At 46.7% G+C, this 19,271-nt stretch overlaps 1 protein-coding gene across 4 annotated transcripts in view; it reads right to left on the bottom strand.

The window, feature by feature from the left end:
• The window catches only part of adamtsl3 (ADAMTS-like 3), a 212,056-nt gene that overhangs the window by 81,363 nt on the left and 111,422 nt on the right, over positions 1–19,271 (bottom strand). For all 4 annotated transcript variants that reach the window (XM_085160442.1, XM_085160455.1, XM_085160451.1 and 1 more), the window contains 2 exons: positions 17,712–17,757; positions 15,536–15,772 (listed from right to left, as the gene is read on the bottom strand). In XM_085160442.1, the coding sequence (XP_085016568.1) occupies positions 15,536–15,772; positions 17,712–17,757 (283 nt within the window). The remainder of the gene's footprint in view (positions 1–15,535; positions 15,773–17,711; positions 17,758–19,271) is intronic.

Consider the following 19,271-nt stretch of genomic DNA (forward strand, 5'->3'; position numbering starts at 1 on the left):
TCTAATTATAATTTACATGCCAAACAATAGTTTCCAACGATGGACAGTTTAGAGCCAGAAGCTCAACCAAAGTCTGTTTGTGTGCTTCTGAACGTCGTTAAATTAACATTTGGTCAATTTTTTCTCAGCCAATGTCTGATTGCACTGCAACGTAATTAAAACGGAGGCGTCCCCCGGCTCCCCCAGGTCTCTCTAACAGCCTGCTGACTGACTTCTGTGTGGAGACTCTGCACCCGAGCGCCTCAAGGCCTCATCTGCTCCTGTCGTTGTTCCCGTCCATGGATGGACAGCCGGCAAAATCAGAAACAGCAAACAGTGAAGCAGTTCGTCAAGGCAAGAACCCCCAATTCTTACCCACAGGTGATTAGCAAGCAAACAAGCTAGCCTAAGACAGCTAGCTCCTAAAACAGGAAGCGAGAACATTAATGTAAACCTTAAACATTGTGTTTTAGTGTTGCAGCCTTCAAAAACTTGTTTTTCTGGCACATTTTTCACACTTTCACCACTGCTTTGTGTTTGCAGACAAATTAGCAAATTAGCATTTTCCTCTTTGTGAATGATTATAGGCACAGAGTCACTTTAATTAAAGGTCAGAAAACAGAGTAAATGTAAATATCTTGGGACCATAATCAATGAGAAACTGAATTTTAATGAGAATTGCAAATCGGTCTGCAAAAAGGGAAACCTGTTCATTTCCACACCGACTGAACAATTTTAACTTTGTTTTATCTCTTTATTTGGTGGTCAGTCAGACCTCTGTCACAGAGAAAACCTCACAGAAGCAGGTCTGTGAAGGTTCTCAGTCATCCAGGTCATCGTAGTCAAAGGAGCTTGGAAAGAAAAGCGTCTGGACTTCTTTAAGTTACTTGAAGACGTTTCACCTTCATCCGAGAAGCTTCTTCAGTTCTAAGGTCAAATGGTGGAGAGTCCCAGATATAAACCCAGTGGGAGTTTCCCCCCACAGAGGGACAAAAGGACCCCCTGATGATCCTCTAATCGCCTGAGCCAAGGTGTGGAACTGGGTGTGAGTCCCAATCAGCCAGAGTTTCGGGTGAGCTCATTGTGAAACCTGGCCCCACCTTATCATGTGATTTCCTGAGGTCAGATGTCCCAGGATGTGAGTGGGCGTTAAGGCGTCTGGGGAGGGAACTCAAAACTGGATTATAGATGGCAGAGAGTTGGTGTCGTAAACCACCGCCTCTGTTCAAAGATGGTCGCTCACAGTGGACATAGATGCTTCTTTCACTCCTCTTTCAAACCATCTGTCCTCTCTGTCCAAAATGTGAATATTGGCATCCTCGAAAGAGTGACCTTTGACCTTTAGATGCAGATGGACAGCTGAGTCTTGTCCTGTGGAGGTGACAGTCTTTCAAGGATGCAGACAGTGAGGTGGTGCAGTCGTCCGATAGGTGAGTCACAGCCCTGTTTGGCCTCTCTGTGCTCTAAACAGGTACGACGGATGGCTTTATCACGGTTCCATCCTCAGCTTCTTCCCTCAGGATGGGGGTTTGTAGCTCCAAGATGCAGGACGAAGCAAAGCTGCCGTCTCTAAACTTGAACGTTGAAGCCTTCGTGGAGCAACAGCCAGTGAGCTCCATCAACCTGCTAACCAGTCGGGGAACACACAGTTGCTGCTTGTAGTCACAGAGGTGTCCAGGACCTCCACGATCATGGTGAATCATGAGATCACGAGAAGCTAAACCATCATTAAATGTTGACCCTTGCCCGAAGACTGTGTGTGTTCATACGGACGTATCTGACAATAGAGTTATTTCCAAATATAAGTCTGGGTTGCTAGGGAACAGTCAGATTTTGAGACTTCGAACTCTGTCAAGATGAGCTTGTACTACTTGGTAGAAGGAGATTTAATCAAACGGTCATCCGGCCTATAATATTCTAGGATAAAATTCAACTTGGAAAACATTAAAACATATTCGGTATAATCAGTCCCATCTCTGTATTTCTTCGTGGGTCACTGGGACCTTGTATCCTGGCTTTAAATAACAAGACAAATTAAGTGTGACCAGGATGACGCAGGAAACGTTTCCTCAGATGCACAGGACGTCAACAAGACCGTCCCTGATTTCAAAAACAAGCTGCATATTTTTAAAAAGTAATAATGAAGCATTCAGAATGCAGGACTGAAAAATGACTCACGGCAAACTATGAATGCTTTTCTTTTACGACAGCAGTGACCAATGAATACACAGAAAGGCCCAGGTGGTCAAAATGATCCTACACGGACATGAAAATGGACGTCATCGATGAAGAGAACATCTATCACCATCTGGGTCCAACCTGGTCTGCTTCTGGCTGTTAGTCATACAGGGGGCTTGGCACAGCTTCTGGAATAAATGTGCTGAGAAGTGATGTGTGGTTCAAACGCTCTCCCGTAGAGCAATGCCCACACAGAAAGGACGCAACTGGCAAGAGCATTCAAACCCAGGAACTTCCTGCCACGAGCCAGTACCACTAACCACTGCGTAAATCTAGCACTCTTAAACCACTTTTAAAGACCACTTGGTCAAGACTGCTAATGGCTGGAAACACCTTTCTATAATCTGCAGATTTAGTTCTTTCAATCGTCACATTCAGCGCTTTTCTTAATTAGAAGACTTGAAGGGCTTTTAGCGTCCAATGAATTAACTTCAAGAATTATTTTACACCAACCAGACAACATTTTGACCACCTGCCTAATACTGTGTCGGCCCCCCTGACCCGTCGAGGCGTGGCCTCCGCTCGACCCCTGCAGGCGTGCTGTGGTATCTGCACCAGCGTGTCAGCAGCAGCTGTGAGGTGGGCCTCCGTGGATCGGACTGTGTCCAGCACATCCCACAGATGCTCCACTGGACCGAGATCTGGAGACTCTGGAGGCCAAGTCAACATCTCAAACTGGTTGTTGTGCTCCTCAAACTGCTCCTGAACGTTTCTGTTTCAGTTAAGTTTTATTTATACAGCTGGGCGAAACGTCAGGTACTGTCCTTTGGCTCCCTCCTGGCTAGGCCATGGCCCATCCATGTTCAGTGGTTTGCTGATCTCATGTCATGTCTCAGTCTTGAAAGATCCACTGCTCCATCCAGAAACAAAACGGCACATTTGGCAAAATCTGGCGTCTTTTTCTAATAAAACCTCTCTAACCTACAATTTAAGGATGTTCCTGCTGACTAACAGATTTGCACCAACGTGTCAGCAGCAGGTCCGATATGTGTGTGTGTTAATGGGAATGTGAAGCTCGGTGGTACTGAGCTAACTTCTGTGTGGTTTGTAAGGAAAGGCTTTGTTAGTATCAGTCGCCCATCTTGGGTTGTTAATTTTTTGTTTGTTTGTTTGTTTTCCTTGTTTTGTTTGTTTGTTCCAACATGAGAAGTTCTGTTTTGTATTTAGTGTAACAAGGTTTTGTGTTTCCCTCCTTTTTTCTTCATAAACTGTATCCAAAATCACTCAATAAAAATATTTTGAGTCGTTTTATTGATGTAGCGCCAAATCACAACAACAGTCGCCTCAAGGCGCTTTATACTGTAAGGTCGACCCTACAATAATACATACAGAGAAAACCCCAACAATCATATGACCCCCTATGAGCAGCACTTTGGCAACAGTGGGAAGGAAAAACTCCCTTTTAACAGGAAGAAACCTCCAGCAGAACCAGGCTCAGGGAGGGGCGGGGCCATCTGCTGTGATTGGTTGGGGTGAGAGAAGGAAGACAGGATAAAATTATCAGTGCATCATCCTGCTGAAGGGAGCACCGTTTCCATGAAAGGGTGCACACGGCCTGCAACGATGCTGAGGTCGAGTCATATCCACATGGATGCAGGACCCAAGGTTTCCCAGCAGAACCTCCCCCAAACCATCACACTGTGACCCCCGGCCTGCAGAGTTGAGATGATGTGGTGTTGATGCTGCTGTGATATCAGCCTTAAGGACAAAATGTTCACTCCCTCCCTGATATAGCTCGCCTACCAGCAGGTGCAGCGATGAAGCGATAATCGGTGTTATTCTCGTCAGCGGTCAGCTGTCACACCTGCTTGGTGTAAATGTCCACGGCATCACTCTGCAAACTCTGTGGGGCGTACGCTTTGTGTGTCCACCATGAAGTTTCTTACTTGCTAAAATAAATAAATAAAAGTAAACATTGGATTGATTTATGTCAGTTTTCATGCTCTGTATGTTTCTGGCTTTTTGGACGTCGTTGTGACTTTGCCAGCTGCAGGAAATGTGGAAACTGGAAGCGGATGTGTTGTTATGGGGCGTGCTTTCACCCTGAACACAAATGCCTCTTTAGAGCAATCGCAGAGACCCTGTAAGCCGAGGATTATCGAGGTGCCAAAGTGTGACGGGGAGACAAACACAGTGACAGACAACACGATGCACTGCAGCTCCCTGGGATCCGACTCGCTTTCTGGTCTCCGTGTATACGTGTGGTGTATTATTAATCTACATAAACTACATGCAGCAGAGCAGGGACTGGCCTCATTCCGTCACTGACAAACTTCCCGCTTCAGAGCCGCTCGCTGCTCCACACTCCCTCCATCACCGTTAGTACCCGGCGTGCCCGGTGGCCTCTCGGCACGCCGGGTCTGGCAGCAGCAGCCATTAGAGCACGCATCCATCATCTGCCTCCCGTGACTGAGTGTCTGGCCTCATTATTATTTTCAGTTTAATGATGCACCTGAAGCAGTCTGAGTGAATGCTGTCTCTTTGGAAGCTGCCTTTTGCATCCTGGCAGGTGAAGTTTGTGGCCAAACAACTTTAAAGTGGAGAACTTTCCAGCCCGGAGGAAACAGGCTCATTTCTTTTCCTACCTGGATTCTGGCCAAACAGCTTCCCAGCAGGAACATTTCACAACTCCGAGGCTATGTCCATACTAATATTGATAAATCTAAACAGTGTTTTTCGTACCTGCTGTCTCAGCCTTCCACGTACACACTGGAGACAGAGATTTATAAAGTTTGCTGCTATCAGTAGGCTAAAAATACACCACATATAGGAGTCCATATATACGCTTTTCCATATCTTGAACCACATGTTGGCTCCTCGCACAGACCGTGTTGTCTAGTTTTCACGTTGATGTTGTTAGGCTGGATCATTTGGGATTTCAGTGTTTCGAGCCGTGCCCTGAATATGTTGGAGTGCTTATAAAAGAGGAATTTTAGAGCAGAGAAGATGAAAGAGGAAGCAGCACAAAGACTCCTCCACAGTAACAGCCGTGGAAGCAGGAGAACTCCAAAAGCAGACGTGAAAATTATTGTGTCCGATTGGCCTCCCTGCTGCTGCGGAGCCTGGGGCGGTCTGCTTGCCTCCACCCCGGAGGGAAGGGTAACATCTCTTGGGTCTGGGTGCCGTTTCCATCTCTGGGGGCGAGGATACCTGGACCCGGGGTATAGAGTATGTTTGGGGAGTGTGATTGTGTGTACATGTCCATTTACGTTTATTCCTACGTTGGGTGAGTGCTGAGTGTTTGTATATGTGTGCATGAGGGTGGGAATGCATGTCTGTGTCTGTGTGTGCCTGTTTGTCTGTGTCTATATGTCAGGTCGGGTCTTAGACTCCACCTCTCTGGGAACTCCCAGGCCCTCCAAAGTGTGGAGGCCTATCTCCCCTCACCACACTCCCTGCCGGTAACCGATGCCCTCAGGGGTCGGTGCATTGTTGGTTCTTGGTGTCCGGGGCTGGGCGCTCAGGTCATGTGCCAGCTCACTCCCGGTGGCTACTTGGCGGGGCCTGGCGCCTGCTGCTCGGTCAGGCCTCTTCCGGGGCGCGGAGGGCCCTTGGGCCTCCGGCCTCTGTGCCTGCGGCTCGGTTCACTCTGGCACAGCTGGCTGAGCCGGCGGGCACGCCGGTGCAGCCCCCTCTAGCTTCTGCCCGGTGGCTACTGGGTGACCCCTCGTCTGGGGATCCTCAGCCCTTCCCATGAGGGTGGCACGGATGCCCCTCCAGTGGTCCTCCTTGGGCTCTTGCACTCTGGGGCCTCTGGATGTCTGGGGCCTGGATCTCCTCCATGCCTGCTTCATGCCCTGGGGGGCGGGGCTATGGCTCTCTACATCCTCTAGCAGACCATTACATGGGGAAACCATTTGAATACAAGCGCGCCGATCCACACAGGTGTGCACATGGGTGTTCACTGTTCGTAGACTTAAATCACACCTTTCTTGGCTGCTACTTCAAAGCACATTGTGCGCTGTCTGTCCTGCGTGCTGCACAACAACATTCAATATTTAGTATTTACTGCTGTTTACACTTAGCTAGATTAATGCGATGGTGTTGTGTATAGTATGTTGCTTTGTTTTGTTTTTTTTGCTTGTTTTCTATTCTTTTTCTCTCAACAGGTGATCCCGGAGATATTTTTTCTTCCCCCCTTTCTCACTGTCCCTCTCCCCTTCTGTTTTTCTTTTCCTTCCTCTTTCTTTCTCCCTTTCCTATCCCTCACTCATGTCTGTCCCGTCTGTAACAACTGAAAATAAAATAAATAATAAAAACAAAGGTCGATCAAATGGACCAATACGGCAATGCCATGATGATCCATTTGGCAAAATAAATCCATTGGGTATCCTTGTTGGTCTTCAGACAACAATTCTGACGGTTAAAGAACCAAATGGGACAGGAAAAAAAAAAAAAGAAAAAAAAAAAAAAAATTATTGTGGGGAAAAAACTAGGCTGAAGATGAAGAATAAAATGAAATAATTACTCATGTCGGCTCTAAAAGACTCAATCTAGACTTAATGCAGCTTACTATTTTTTTCTTGTATTTTTGATCTTTTTTGTGTCTCGCAGCCGTTCTCCTGCTGCACTGTCGTCTTCTCCCTCTGATCGTGATCATTACACCGCGCTAAACAACGGGGTACGTACGGAAGTAGCTGTAGAGTAGGACCCTAACACAGACACCACATGTGTCCACATACACAGAAGACATTTTTAATCAAACAACAGAAGTAAAGGCAGGAAAAGAAAGTCCACAGGGTGCATTATTATGATTGGTTATTGAGAGAAAGTTCAGTTCTAGTTTTATTATTAGTTTGTCTTAGTTGAGTTTAGTCTGGTTCATGTTATCGTCCATGTCTGTTCCTGTTTGTCATGTATGTCCACTCATCTCTCCATGTTTCCTGTTTTATTTTGAAAGTCTTGTTTCCGTAGGGTGAGAAGTTCGGCCATCCGGGAGGAGCTCAGAGTAATTATTAATTAATAGTAATAAATAATAAGTAATAATAAGTAATAAAAATAATAAAATAGTAATTAAGTAAAAATCAGAGTAAAGTTAGTGATTTATAGCCAATACTATGTGTTATTGCTTGAATCAAAAGAAATCAAAGGAAATCCATCACTTTCTCTTGCATTTTGATTGGATTTCAATCGGATGAACGTAGCGGGAGCACCCCGGGGTTAAGTATCTGATCAAGGACACTTTGGCATGTAGACTGGAGCCCTGAAGGATCAAACCACCAGCCTTGTGATTTAGTAGACTACCTTCTGTATGGCCACGAGCTGTGGGTAGTGACCGAAAGAGCGAGATCGCGGATACAAGCGGCAGAAATGAGCTTCCTCTGAAGGGTGGCTGGCCTCTCCCTTAGAGATAGGGTGAGAAGTTCGGCCATCCGGGAGGGGCTCAGAGTAGAGCCGCTTCTGCTCCACATCGAAAGGAGCCAGCTGAGGTGGTTCGGGCATCTGACAAGGATGCCTCCTGGGCGCCTCCTGGGTGAGGTGTTCCAGGCATCCAACAGGGAGGAGGCCCCGGGGCAGACCCAGGACACGCTGGAGAGATTATATCTCTCCTGTCATGTATGTCCACTCATCTCTCCATGTTTCCTGTTTTATTTTGAAAGTCTTGTTTCCATGTTCGGTGTGTTTAGTTTCGCTGTGTTTCCCTCGTCACCCTTCTGTGTGTTTAGGTCGTCTGTCTCCCTCTGTTCAGTGTCGCGTCGTCTGTTTGTCTCGTGTCCTGTTACGTCAAGTCTCAGGATAGTGTTCATGCTCCGGTTCGGATTCATGTTCCACGTCACAGTGTTCGCGTTTAGGTTTCTCGCCTCAACTTTGGTTATACTTCGCTTTCTCTCCCGTGTCTGCTTTTGGGTCCACACCTCAAACACATCGGCCATTAAATGGCATTAAATACAGCTCCCTTTGTCTTTACTCTCCTTTTCTGCTTTAATCAAAAATAGCACCTGCCGTTTAAAGTGTGCACTGAGCTGTGATTGGCTGATAGACACCAAGTGCCTCTGCTGGACGACTGAGGCATAAAAGAGACATCCAGGATTAAAGCAGAGGTCAGAGGACAGATGGGTGGTAGGATGTGTTCAATGGCATCTCAGCTCACGTCTTGGCTCATAATTCTGGCATTCCTGGTCCTCCATACAGGCGGAAAATACTCTTCGATGTTTTGCCTTTAGTGAGTAAAGATTGTGTTTTGTACAGAAATGTCAGGCCTGCACACGTCGCACACGTAAGAGGGTGAAAGGAAAGAGCAGTGATTACACATGATGAGGGTATAAAATTGTGTCTTTACGAGAAAATCTCTGAAAATAGACGAAGACGTTTTCAGAGATGCTGTTTTCAGCTGAGTTCAACAATCGAGGAAATTACACATCATTGGCACGTGTCACATCCTTCCAACAGCTCTGCTTTCTGCTGTGAGACCTTTTTCATTTCACAAACCAAATCTTAGAAGCTCCTTCAGCTTTAGGATGGTTTACGTTAGTGTCTGACAGATTCATCATAACTCACAGTAAAACTATGAAATGGGGAAGTGGTGTTCTGGAGTGTGCAGCGGAGAAAATCCCAGGAAGGCATCAGGCTGTCAGTGACTGAGCTGGGGTGTAATTCTGAGGATTAGAGGCGTCTAATCTGCAGTGTGTGCCACAAAATGTCAGATTAGTGCACCTGAGGATTGTGCAAGTATTTCATCCTCACTTCAGGTGACAAACTGTTATCAGACAATTCAAATATCTGCTGGCATTTAATTTCATTCATTCAGGCCGACGCTGCAGCGTGGGCGTGAGCGCGTTCTCGCGTGTGAGGATTACCGTTGATTTGATTAGTCCTAATCAGAAACGAGTGGTGCTTCTCCACTGAGAGCTACATGCACTCTCTGCTGATTTTTATCACCGTGGCAGTCGGTTTTATAGCATGCTGATGGCCTTATCATTAATCAGCTGTTTCTCCACCTACTGTACACGCTGAGTAAAGCTGCATTGCAGAAACCTCCATCAATGACACATGTGAGGGTCTGGAAGCAGCTGGTAGCAGAAGAAACCAACTCAGGTCAGCTGGTCACTGACCATTTGGTTGGTTGCTCGTTTAATACGGTCTTAAAAACAGGAACAAAACAATTGGACATGCAAATCCACCTGTCTCAGAGTGAAACACTCGTTCATGCATTTATTACTTCCAGGCTGGACGACTGTAATTCATTATTTTTAGGAAGTCCAAAAAAATCCCTGAAAAGCCTTCAGCTAATCCAAAATGCTGCAGCAAGAGTCCTGACAGGGACTAGAAAGAGAGAGCAGATTTCTCCTGTTTTGGCTTCCTGTTAAATCCAGAATTCAAAATCCTGCTCCTCACATACAAGGTCTTAAATAATCAGGCCCCATCTTATCTTAATGACCTTGTAGTACCATATCACCCTATTAGAGCACTTCGCTCTCGCTCTGCAGGCCTACTTGTTGTTCCTAGAGTATTTAAAAGGAACAAGTAAAACAGCAGATGGCCCCGCCCCTCCCTGAGCCTGGTTCTGCTGGAGGTTTCTTCCTGTTAAAAGGGAGTTTTTCCTTCCCACTGTCGCCAAAGTTCTTGCTCATAGGGGGTCATATGATTGTTGGGTTTTTCTCTGTATCTACTGTACAATATAAAGCGCCTTGAGGCGACTGCTGTTGTGATTTGGCGCCGTATAAATAATATTGAATTGAATTGAATTGAAAAAACTCAAAAAAAACTCAAACCTGTCAGGTACAAACAGCGAGAGCTGTATCTTTGCCTTGGTTTAGATAGTTAGTATACTTCTGTGCAGCACGCGCTGGTGCCACATACTTCCTGCTGTAGTATAACTCATGACCCAGTTTGGTTGTTATAAATTTGGAAATGATGACAGTTGACCATCTCTGCCACAATTTCCAGATGTTTACACCTCATCAAGCTCCGTCCTGTGTATACAATCCTGTTTTAACTGCTGTAAAGTTTTAACATGGGAGTCTATGGGACTGCCTCACTGCTGCCTCTGCTGGGCGTTTTGGTAATTTTTTTGAACCCTTATGATCTGTTGTAGCTGAGGTGGATGTGGGTTGCAAAGTGGCTTGCAGATCTGAAGAAACTGGAAGGGCGAGACATAGCTAATGCTATGTCTCGCTGTGGTGTGGAACAAAGGAGGACAGGCGGTGATGTTACATTATAGGAAGAACATTTATGGAGGACCCTGAATCCTCCCTTAGTTATGCTGCAATAGACGTAGGCTGCCGGGGATTCCCATGATGCACTCACCTCTCTAACTCCCGGTGTGTTTATATGTAATTAGTTTTGTCTTCTCTCATAGTTTGAATTTTTGTCTCTCTATCCCATCTCTGAACAGGAAAGTTAAAGAGTTATTTACCCGCTGTTCTACATCTTTTGTTGATGTTTTCAAACCTTCCTGGAAAATGAAGTTTCCCTGATGCTTTAACGTGTGTTTAATGTTGTAAAAGACTCGATTTTAATCCCGATGGCATCTCTGCCTAAACGTATTCTCACAGTGAGAACAAACGTTTAAATCGGGCCAACAGCAGATCCCCAGAGTCACACGTCACTCCTCATTAAGACTTTCTCAGTCGTTAAAATCGAAATGTGTCATTTTAAGAAAATATAAAAGGCTCTGTTTAAATGATGGGAACACACACACACACACAAACACACACTGTGGCACATCAGAAGGAACTTGCATTGCAGTTTATGAGCGGTTGTGGCACAGCGGCCGGAAACAACAGCCTCAGATCTAAACAGCTGATATTAAACTACTGCATACAAACACTGAACATTTTTATTTCGTGTCCTAATTGCTCCGTTACCCTGCAGCCACTTCACAGTCTTTGTGTATCTTTGCGTTTGCTGGATGGAGGCGAGCGGAGCAGAGAGGGAGGAGGACGGCGTCTCCTCGGAGTAAACACAGGCTGAAACATCAGACGACAGCTGCGGATGGAGAAAGCCTCTTACCACTTGTGTATAAAGACACCATTAAAGGATAATGCGTAATTTCAAGTGTCGGTCGGCCTTTTCCATCCACGGAGCAGCGCGGTCGCAGGTGCAGCGTGATGCACGCAGCTGGATGTGTGTAAGCGGGCGAGTTATTGGATGTGATGAGAGCGGTACAGCTCGTTACACAGCTGAGAGGAAATGACCCTTTTCCCTCTGTTGTTCGCTCCTCCTGTCACAATTTTCCGCTTTTTTCTTTACTCGTTGTCAGAGCTCATCTCGCTTTTTCTTTCAGTGTTGTTCTCGTGTTTTTGTCTCGACACATTTAGTTCGAGTCAAAAATGTGAAGTCGCTCGTCTCATTAAGAGAAACTCGCTCTTTAAGGATTTTGTCAGCAGTTCGGTGGAGCTTACGTTCTTTGATAAACCGTCTGGAGCTCTGCATAAACCACAGCGAATCATCTGCCTCCACCTCCTCCATCTCACCGACCCTCTGCATGTCTCCTTCACCACATCCACGAACCTCCTCTGAGGTCTTCCTCTCCTCCTCCTGCCTGCAGCTCCATCTTCATCTTCCTTTGTCCGATACCTCCATCCTCCCACCTCTGCACATGTGCAAACCCTCTGATCAGACTCACCAGAGAAGCTCTCAACACCTTCAGCTCGACCTCCACCGTCTCCAAACATCACAGCAGCTCTCACTACCATCTTTTAAATCTTCCCTTTCAGGCCTGCTGCTCTCTTTCTGTCACAGATCACTCCTGACACTCATCTCCACCCGCTTCACCCTGCCTTGCTGCTCCTCTTCTCTCCAGAGCAGACCTCCACCTCTCCAGGCTCTCCTCCACCTGTCTCCCTACTCTCACTACAGATTAATCCAAAATGCTGCAGCAAGAGTACTGACAGGGACTAGAAAGAGAGAGCAGATTTCTCCTGTTTTGGCTTCCCTTCATTGGCTTCCTGTTAAATCCAGAATTGAATTCAAAATCCTGCTCCTCACATACAAGGTCTTAAATAATCAGGCCCCATCTTATCTTAATGACCTTGTAGTACCATATCACCCTATTAGAGCACTTCGCTCTCGCTCTGCAGGCCTACTTGTTGTTCCTAGAGTATTTAAAAGTAGAATGGGAGGGAGAGCCTTCAGTTTTCAGGCCCCTCTTCTGTGGAACCAGCTTCCAGTTTGGATTCGGGAGACAGACACTATCTCTACTTTTAAGATTAGGCTTCAAACTTTCCTTTTTGCTAAAGCATATAGTTAGGGCTGGACCAGGTGACCCTGAATCCTCCCTTAGTTATGCTGCAATAGATGTAGGCTGCCGGGGGATTCCCATGATGCATTGAGTTTTTCCTTTCCAGTCACCTTTCTCACTCACTATGTATTAACAGACCTCTCTGTATTGAATCGTATCTGTTATTAATCTCTGTCTCTCTTCCACAGCATGTCTTTATCCTGTCTTCCTTCTCTCACCCCAACCGGTCACAGCAGATGGCCCCGCCCCTCCCTGAGCCTGGTTCTGCCGGAGGTTTCTTCCTGTTAAAAGGGAGTTTTTCCTTCCCACTGTCACCAAAGTGCTGCTCATAGGGGGTCATATGATTGTTGGGCTTTTCTCTGTATCTATGAAGCGCCTTGAGGCGACATTTGTTGTGATTTGGCGCTATATAAATAAAATTGAATTGAATTGAATTGAATCACAGTCATCTGCAAACAATCTGAATTGTTTGGTTAATAACTGTCGCATATGCACTAACTTCACTTAGCTTGGTTGTAAGTTTTAATGTTTTCATAATGTATTTAGAAAAGTGTTTGTATTACAATTTTTAAAATAAGATAATATATTGCAGTTTATGTGAGAGAGATGTTTTATTTTTGCAAATTTGAGTAGTTTATGTCACGGCTGGGGTCGCAGTCGTGTGGTGGAATGAATGAGGACCCAAGATGCAGATGGCAGTGGAGATGCGAGTGGCGATTTATTTACAGTGAAAATAACAAAGGAGAGGGCAGAACTGCACATAAACCTAAACTGGGAAAAACTAACAAACAAACCTAAAAACATAAGAATGGTGGGAGATGTACAGAGATGGCAGCTGATGAATGCTGGGCAGAGAGACACAGATTAACACGGAGTTACACGGAGGATTCACTGAGAAACAGAGGATGAACACAGACGACGCAACGAGGAGCACAGGCCAACATACACTATAAATACACACCAGGTAATGAGGAGATGACACACAGGGGTGGACACAGCTGACACTAATGGACATAACGAGAAGCAGACCTACAAAGTAAAACCGGAAACACACAGATTGTTTTACAACACCAAACGCAGGGACCCGAACAGAGCACAGGGGCAAGACACAGGTAGGGATGATAAACACGACAACCAAACCCAAAGAACTAATACAAATTCAGAATAAACACCAAACACAAGACGAAACCAAAATGAAACACAAAACACTGGGTCAACGACCCAGGACCATGAGTTGAATTGCAAATTGATTTCAGTATGATGTCAACAAAATCCTAAGTTGTGAATTATAGCTGGAGCAGCATAATTAATATTTGAATTGCTCTTCTGACCCCGTCTGTTGGCAGGTCAGGTTTTTTTGTATGCTGAATTGTTCCTGAGGTGGATTCGATGCCGAGCCTTCCCACCTGGACTTAGACTGAGATTCGCTTCTTTTCCACTTGATGATCTGCTGCACCTTGAGGTGTAGTCTGACTGTATCACTCACACTTTCTCACACAGCTGGTTATACATGAGACCTGCCTGACAATCTCTCACCCCTATTTTCTTTCACACCCTGGGAATTTTTTGGACTTTACCCCTCGGACATTTTATATTTGGGACTTTGAATAATAAGCTGTTGTGCAGAACATTCTCCACATGTGAAAGTACTGAGCGAGTACTGAATTACAGCAGAAACCTCTAATGTCAGGACTTCAGTCAGTGAAGAGGAAGCACACCACCATCCCCGAGCTAACGCTGCTCTGTAGGGAGAAGCTTCCTGAACCAGCCACTGCAGACACTCACAGATATCTAATATATATATTATTTTAGGTCAAATTTCCCCTTTAAACGAAACATTTTCAACATTTCCCAGTGAGCATGAGGAGCTCCGGAGCTGGGCAGTGTGCAGACACTGTGCTGTTAATGAGCGAGCGTACCGGTGCGCTCTGTTCACAGCTCACAGTCCAGTGCTTCTAACATGTTTGCTGCCACACTTCAGAGGCTGAGTTAAATTTAACTAATTAACTGTTGGCTGGAGAGTGAAATTGCCGTTCGGTGTTTCCGTGTTCATGCAGCATGAAACGCAGCCAAAGTGACGATAACGAGAAAATGAAAAACAACAAGCTGTCCAAAGCTCGTCAGTTCTGTTTCTCAGCTCCTCGTGATAGATGTACGCCACCGCTGCCTGCCGCCAAAGAGTCACCACACGCGTCTGTCAGGTGTGATACCGGCGCTGCTCCTGTCGAGTCCGTATATAATCCACTCGGGGTGATTCTGGCGTCTCTGTGCTTTCATTATTTCATCGTGGCCCGCGAGGATCATCACAGTTTAACTGGGACAAAACTGAACTAATGAGGCCAAAATGTAGAAGAGGCACGCCAAAAACACGACCTCGAGTGTCAAACACAATCCTGGCTCTTGTTTATTGGAAGCAAAGATCGGGCTGATGTTATTACAGAGCTACAAACGCCACAGAGAGCCAGGAAGGGTGGACAGATGTGTCAATTAAATGTGGGACAGGAGAGAGCACTTTATTTCCCGGGGCGGACTCCAACTGGAAACCTCCCAGGCTGGAAAAAGAAGGTGGAAAACTCTGAGACCTGCAGTTCCTCTCACATCCACACGAGGCAGGCTCCAACGGTACAGCAGGAACAAACGGCTCTGTGGGCTCCATAGTTCATGTCCTAGCCAACATTTCATTAACTCACCTGTTTGATTTTGGCACTCTGACAGATGTGCAGGCACAGCTGTAGCTAATAGCTGTCTGCTAGACCTGTGCTGCAACTGTCTGACCAATAACACGGCTGTCTCGGCTGAGACAGGAAGTTAGAGCTCCAGTTTTTACGCCTATTTTGAGGATCACGTGCAGCGAAGTCGCATTTAGTAGCTTTTTGGTTTCCGTAGAGCCGATCGGGGTGCGTTCAATGACCTGAGGGTGTGTCACTCTGACTTATGGATGTGCAAAGGCATCATTAGGAGCTTCAACACAACGCAGCGTAACCTGAGAACATAAAAGCTGCACTTCCACGTTCACTTTTATTAAATATAAAAGCTGCAAGAAAACGAGAGCAGAGAAAGGAGGGAGCGCCACGTGCCCACGTTCAAACTGTCTGTTCATGCAGTGGCAGGAAGGACTTCTCATGGCGTCCTTACCTGACACACTCCGCTGATGCACATGTCAAAGGCGTCCGCTCGGCACCGAGTCCCGTCCAGCACCTTCGGGGCCAGTTCCACGGTGAGGCTTCGGCCTTTAGCCTGGCAGCGCAGAGTGCAGGGGGCGGTGGGGTCGTACGGCGCTGGGACCCACTCGTACGTGACGCCCTGGTGCTTGATGTCGTTGTGAGCTGAACACTGCTGCGCCCGGAAATCCCCCGACTCTGCAGGGCAGTCCTGAGGAGAGGAGGCGAAAGCGTCACCACAATAATTCTTTATAAACTCGTCTCGTTTTTTCAGAAATTCATATTTTGCCTCCTGATTCAGTTTGCTTTCATACTTTCTGTTTCTAAAGAAGGGAGGAGGCCCTGGGCAGAGCCAGGACACGCTGGAGAGGTTACGTCTCTGAGCCCTGAAGGCCACACAGTTTAGAGGTTTTCCTCAGGAGCAAACATTTTACTTTTGCATTTGCAACCTGTGGAGCTTAAACATTTCAGCAGATGATCAAACAGCTGGAGGAAGCAGGTATTTTCTGGCACCAGCAGCAACTCACAGCAGGGAGTCTGTGACGGCAGAGCAGAGATCTCTGCTTTAACACGATTCAGACTCCACAGAGCCGTGAAGCCTGACAGCAGCTTCCCACGGCTGGTTACCGCTCACTATCAGCTCCACATCACTGACTGATAGTCATCACTACTCCTTCTTCTTTCAGATGATATAAAAATATCACTACTAACACTTCCTGTGACACCAGTTTATTCTGGGTTTCTATGACGAGGGTGCTGGGAGAGGCTTCGGCTGAATTTAAGGCTGTTGGTTCCTTTCAATGACTCAAATATCCACAGAACGTGCAGCTGGAAGTCCGTCTGTGTGACTGAGAGGAGGTGATGCTGCAGACAAGCTGTTTCGCTGCTTCTTAGGACCGAACGCCGTCTCGGATCGAGACCAGACGTTTGCTCCTCTGGCAGCCAAAAGTCCGTCCTCCTCCGTGTGACGGAGAACTGGACAAATCCGGTGTGACACATCGGCTCCACGCAGTCACACTCTGCCACTGCTCGTATCCTTCAGCCGGAGCTCCGGTTCACACAGTCAAGTGGAGACACGGGATAGAAATTATCCTGGGAATTTTTCTCACCGGATGCAATGGATCCAGACTAAAACACTTCAGTGGGGAACGAGAGAAATAAGGCCAGTTTTCCTCAGATTAAAAATGGCGAGCATGTGATGTTGCCATCAGCTTATAGATCATATGAGGTTTTCATGGATAAACAGGAAGTAGAGGCGGATACACACACATTCAGATCAAATTTGTGTTTGGTCTGTTCAGATTATTCCTGGGCAGTTTTTTAGCCGTGCCGTCTCTGGGCGTGCTGGTCAGGAGACTTCTGCTCGTTGTTTTTCTGGTTTTTCTTGTTCCTTCGTTTACAGCAGCTGATCGCGCTGAAGCAGCCGGGACGACGAGCGGAACGGCAACATCGACAGACAGGAAGAGGAGGACGGGCAGACGGTGCAGAGGAGGAACCGAGTGACGGGAAAGAAATGAAAATCTAAGCTGCATCTCCCATCTGTCATCGCAGTGCGAGGTCAACAGGATGCCGCGCGAAGTTAAGTCTTCTGAGTTTAACAGCTGAGTGAGAAGCAGAGCGAGCGCCCAAAAGTCTGAGCGGTGCCCCAAGTGAGGAAGATCCTCCTGATGAGGGACAGGAAGAACATGACAGGTGGATCAGTGCTGCACCACTGTGGTGGAGAAAGCTGAGCTGGAAGGTGAAGCTCCCGTCATGGACATGTAACGAGCGTCATCTCAAGGAGCTTTATTTTGTAAGGTTAAGACCCTCCAACTCCATCTGTGAGCCAACGCTTTGGCAACAGTGGGAAGAAAAACTCCCTTTGAGCAGGAAGAAACGTCCTGGCTCATGTGGGAGAGCGTTTGGCACGATTCATTCCTCTGTTAAACTGACAGCAGGGCAGAGAAGCTCAGAGCTCAGTCTGGGTCCCACTGACGGACATCATCTCTGCAGCATCTCCAGAGCCTCCGCTGGACAAGCCTGAAACACTACGAGGCAGATGTGGAACCCCCTCAGCTGTCCCTCCTCCCTCCGTCTCTGAGGCCGAGCTCTCTCTGCACAACAGAAGATGCTTGCATCGTCTGCACCACCTCAGACCCACTCAGACTCACCGTGTTGCTGCAGGTTCTGTAGCGGATAGTTTTTCCTTCACAGCTTCTGTAAAACAAGGTCAGAAAAAACGATTTAGTGATTAAAACCAAAACACATCAAAAGCTTTAAAAACAGCGAGTCACCGTTTCCATCATCAGCCGGTGAGTCGCCAAACATTATTTTTATAATCAGATAAAAATCTTTTCTACCGCAGGGTGACGGTTCCACTGGGGCGCAGAGATTATGGTGTAACGAGACAATAACCGCCTAATTACTGACTCACTCAGTTCATTAACGGACGCAGAGTGACTGTGGGGGGGTGGCAGACCCCCCCACTGTCACTCCCTGATCTCACCTGGACCCACGACACCAACGCTGTGGTAAAGAAGGCGCACTAACAGCTTCTTCTCCTGTTAACGAAGCGTTTCAGCTCCTCTGTTGTTAGTTTGTGCAGACATGACCTTCTCTGACGGTATATCAGCTGTCTCGGTGGGAGCATCACTCAGACACAGATACCTGCTAATCAGTGCTCAGTGACATCCTATAAAATCCCTGAATTTCCCTCTGCACCACAGCTGGAGCTCAGCCTTCCTGTGCTGTTACTACAGACTCCTGAGAACCAGCCTGTTCATCTATGTTCTCTGCCGTGGGCGTTTGTTTTTGCTCTATATCTACTGCCTTATTTGAGCTACCCTACTAAGTCCTGATGAGCTAAACAGAGGACTTCCTGATACGTCGTGTGTTTGTGGCGCCTCTTTTAGCTCCAAAGGAAGGAAAATCACGGAAAAGTTCAGCGGGAAGGTTTGTTTTCCTCGGTTCTCAGGATGAGGCTGTTTTCTTATTCGTCTCCTACTTTCAGCTGCTCTCTTTAGCGGGTCGCCTCATCTGCCTCCATCTGACCTACTCCCAAGCATCCTCTGTTACACCGACCGTTTACACCTCCTTCACCTCATCCATGAAGCTTTGAACAACTGTAAACGTGCTGATTTCTGCCTGCGGGAACTGAATCGGCCTGACGTGGACATCAGAGGAACTATTTATGCTTCATCTGTGGAGGTAACGATGGGAATGATGAGTGGTGGTGATAATATTACAGTATTTTCAGTTTCAATGATCATAACGGAGCAGCAGACATGGAGCTTTGTGCTCCTCTTGTCTCCAGAAAGCTAAAAAGCTAAAAACATCGTCCTGTCACCAGGTTCTCCTGCGCTCTAAGGCAGCGGTCCCCAACCCCCGGGCCTCGGACCGGTACCGGTCCGTGAGTCGTTTGGTACCGGCCGCGAGAGTTGAGGCTCAGGTGTGAAATGTATAGTTTTCAGGGTTATTATCGGTTTTCAGCGTTATTTTGTTATCGTTTTGATCGTTAACTCAGTTTTCCTGGGTCGTTTCACGTGTGTTATGAATAAATCTTCTTTTTTTCAGTACCAGTACTAGTTTTATTTTGTTGTGTTTATCCACGACACCTTAAAGGCTGGTCCATGAAAATATTGTCAGGCATAAACCGGTCCGTGGTGTAAAAAAGGTTGGAGACCGCTGCTCTAAGGCAGTCAAACATAAACTTAATCAACTCGTCTAAAATG

This window comes from Neolamprologus multifasciatus, chromosome 1 (genome assembly GCF_963576455.1).
Source record: "Neolamprologus multifasciatus chromosome 1, fNeoMul1.2, whole genome shotgun sequence".
In the NCBI taxonomy this organism is placed as follows: domain Eukaryota; kingdom Metazoa; phylum Chordata; class Actinopteri; order Cichliformes; family Cichlidae; genus Neolamprologus; species Neolamprologus multifasciatus.